At 41.3% G+C, this 905-nt stretch overlaps 1 protein-coding gene across 1 annotated transcript; it reads right to left on the reverse strand.

The window, feature by feature from the left end:
• Window positions 1–6: 6 nt before the first annotated feature.
• On the reverse strand, window positions 7–900 carry LOC147819514 (uncharacterized; the record flags this gene model as incomplete). The annotated part of the gene is made up of 1 exon (XM_087172396.1): window positions 7–900. A coding segment is annotated over one exon (894 nt), but the record flags the coding sequence as incomplete, so codon positions are not given.
• Window positions 901–905: the final 5 nt, after the last annotated feature.

Raw genomic sequence — 905 nt, forward strand, 5'->3', positions numbered from 1 at the left:
CTCAGACTCTGTCTTTGTAGTTGTTGGCTGATCTTCCACAGAATCAATTACCTCATAGGTATCTTCCTCTTCTTCCATGTCTTTTTTAGACATCTGATCACTGGGAGTTTCAAGTTTGTGGCTGTCATCTTCCATTACCACCTGATCGTCAATTGAATCCAATATCTCAAAGGTTTCATGTTCAGGAACGTCGCTATCAACTTCTTTTAAAGTGTCTTTATTGTCACAGACTTCAAGAGGCTGGTCTCCATCATTTGGTATTTGTTCTTCAGGGTTTTCCACGTCTTTGGAGGCTTTACGGGATTCTGGTGAAATCATTTTGCCTTTGACCTCCTCTTCTTTTTGTTTTCCAGTCTTTCCATCTACCTTACCTCTTGGATCTTGTTTGCTACCTGTATCCAACACTTGAATACTATCTTCATTATTTGCCTCTTGGTTTTTAATAATTGCAACTTCAACTGCAGATTTATCATCAGATTTGTTGACTACTTGAATCACATCTTCCTCAGACAGTTGTTTTACTGTGGAACTGTTATCTTCAACGGGGTAACTGTCTTCTTGACCTGTTGTGGCTTGACCTTCAGTAGCACTGTCGACAGTTTCAAAAGAAACACCCACTTCCTTTTCACTGCACTCCTCAGGGCAGACTTTGCCTTCATTATTAACACTGCCGAAGACCTGTTTGTCTAAGGTTTCCTCATGCAAACTCCGGTCATTCTCAGGCTCTATTATCTGTGTTCCAGAGCTGCCTACTTGGTTCCCATCATCCATCTGTTCATCTGTTTGGTCATCAAGTGAATCAAGGATTTGATAATTTTCAGCGTCATCATCCTCCTCCTCCTCTGGATGTTTGCCAACATCATCTTCTTTCCTTCTCTCTTTCCTTTTCTCCAGGTCGTTGAGTG

The sequence above is a fragment of the Seriola lalandi genome, unplaced genomic scaffold (assembly GCF_002814215.2).
Source record: "Seriola lalandi dorsalis isolate HSWRI2012SDOR001 ecotype SW California unplaced genomic scaffold, Sedor1 jcf7180002052542, whole genome shotgun sequence".
Taxonomy (NCBI): domain Eukaryota; kingdom Metazoa; phylum Chordata; class Actinopteri; order Carangiformes; family Carangidae; genus Seriola; species Seriola lalandi.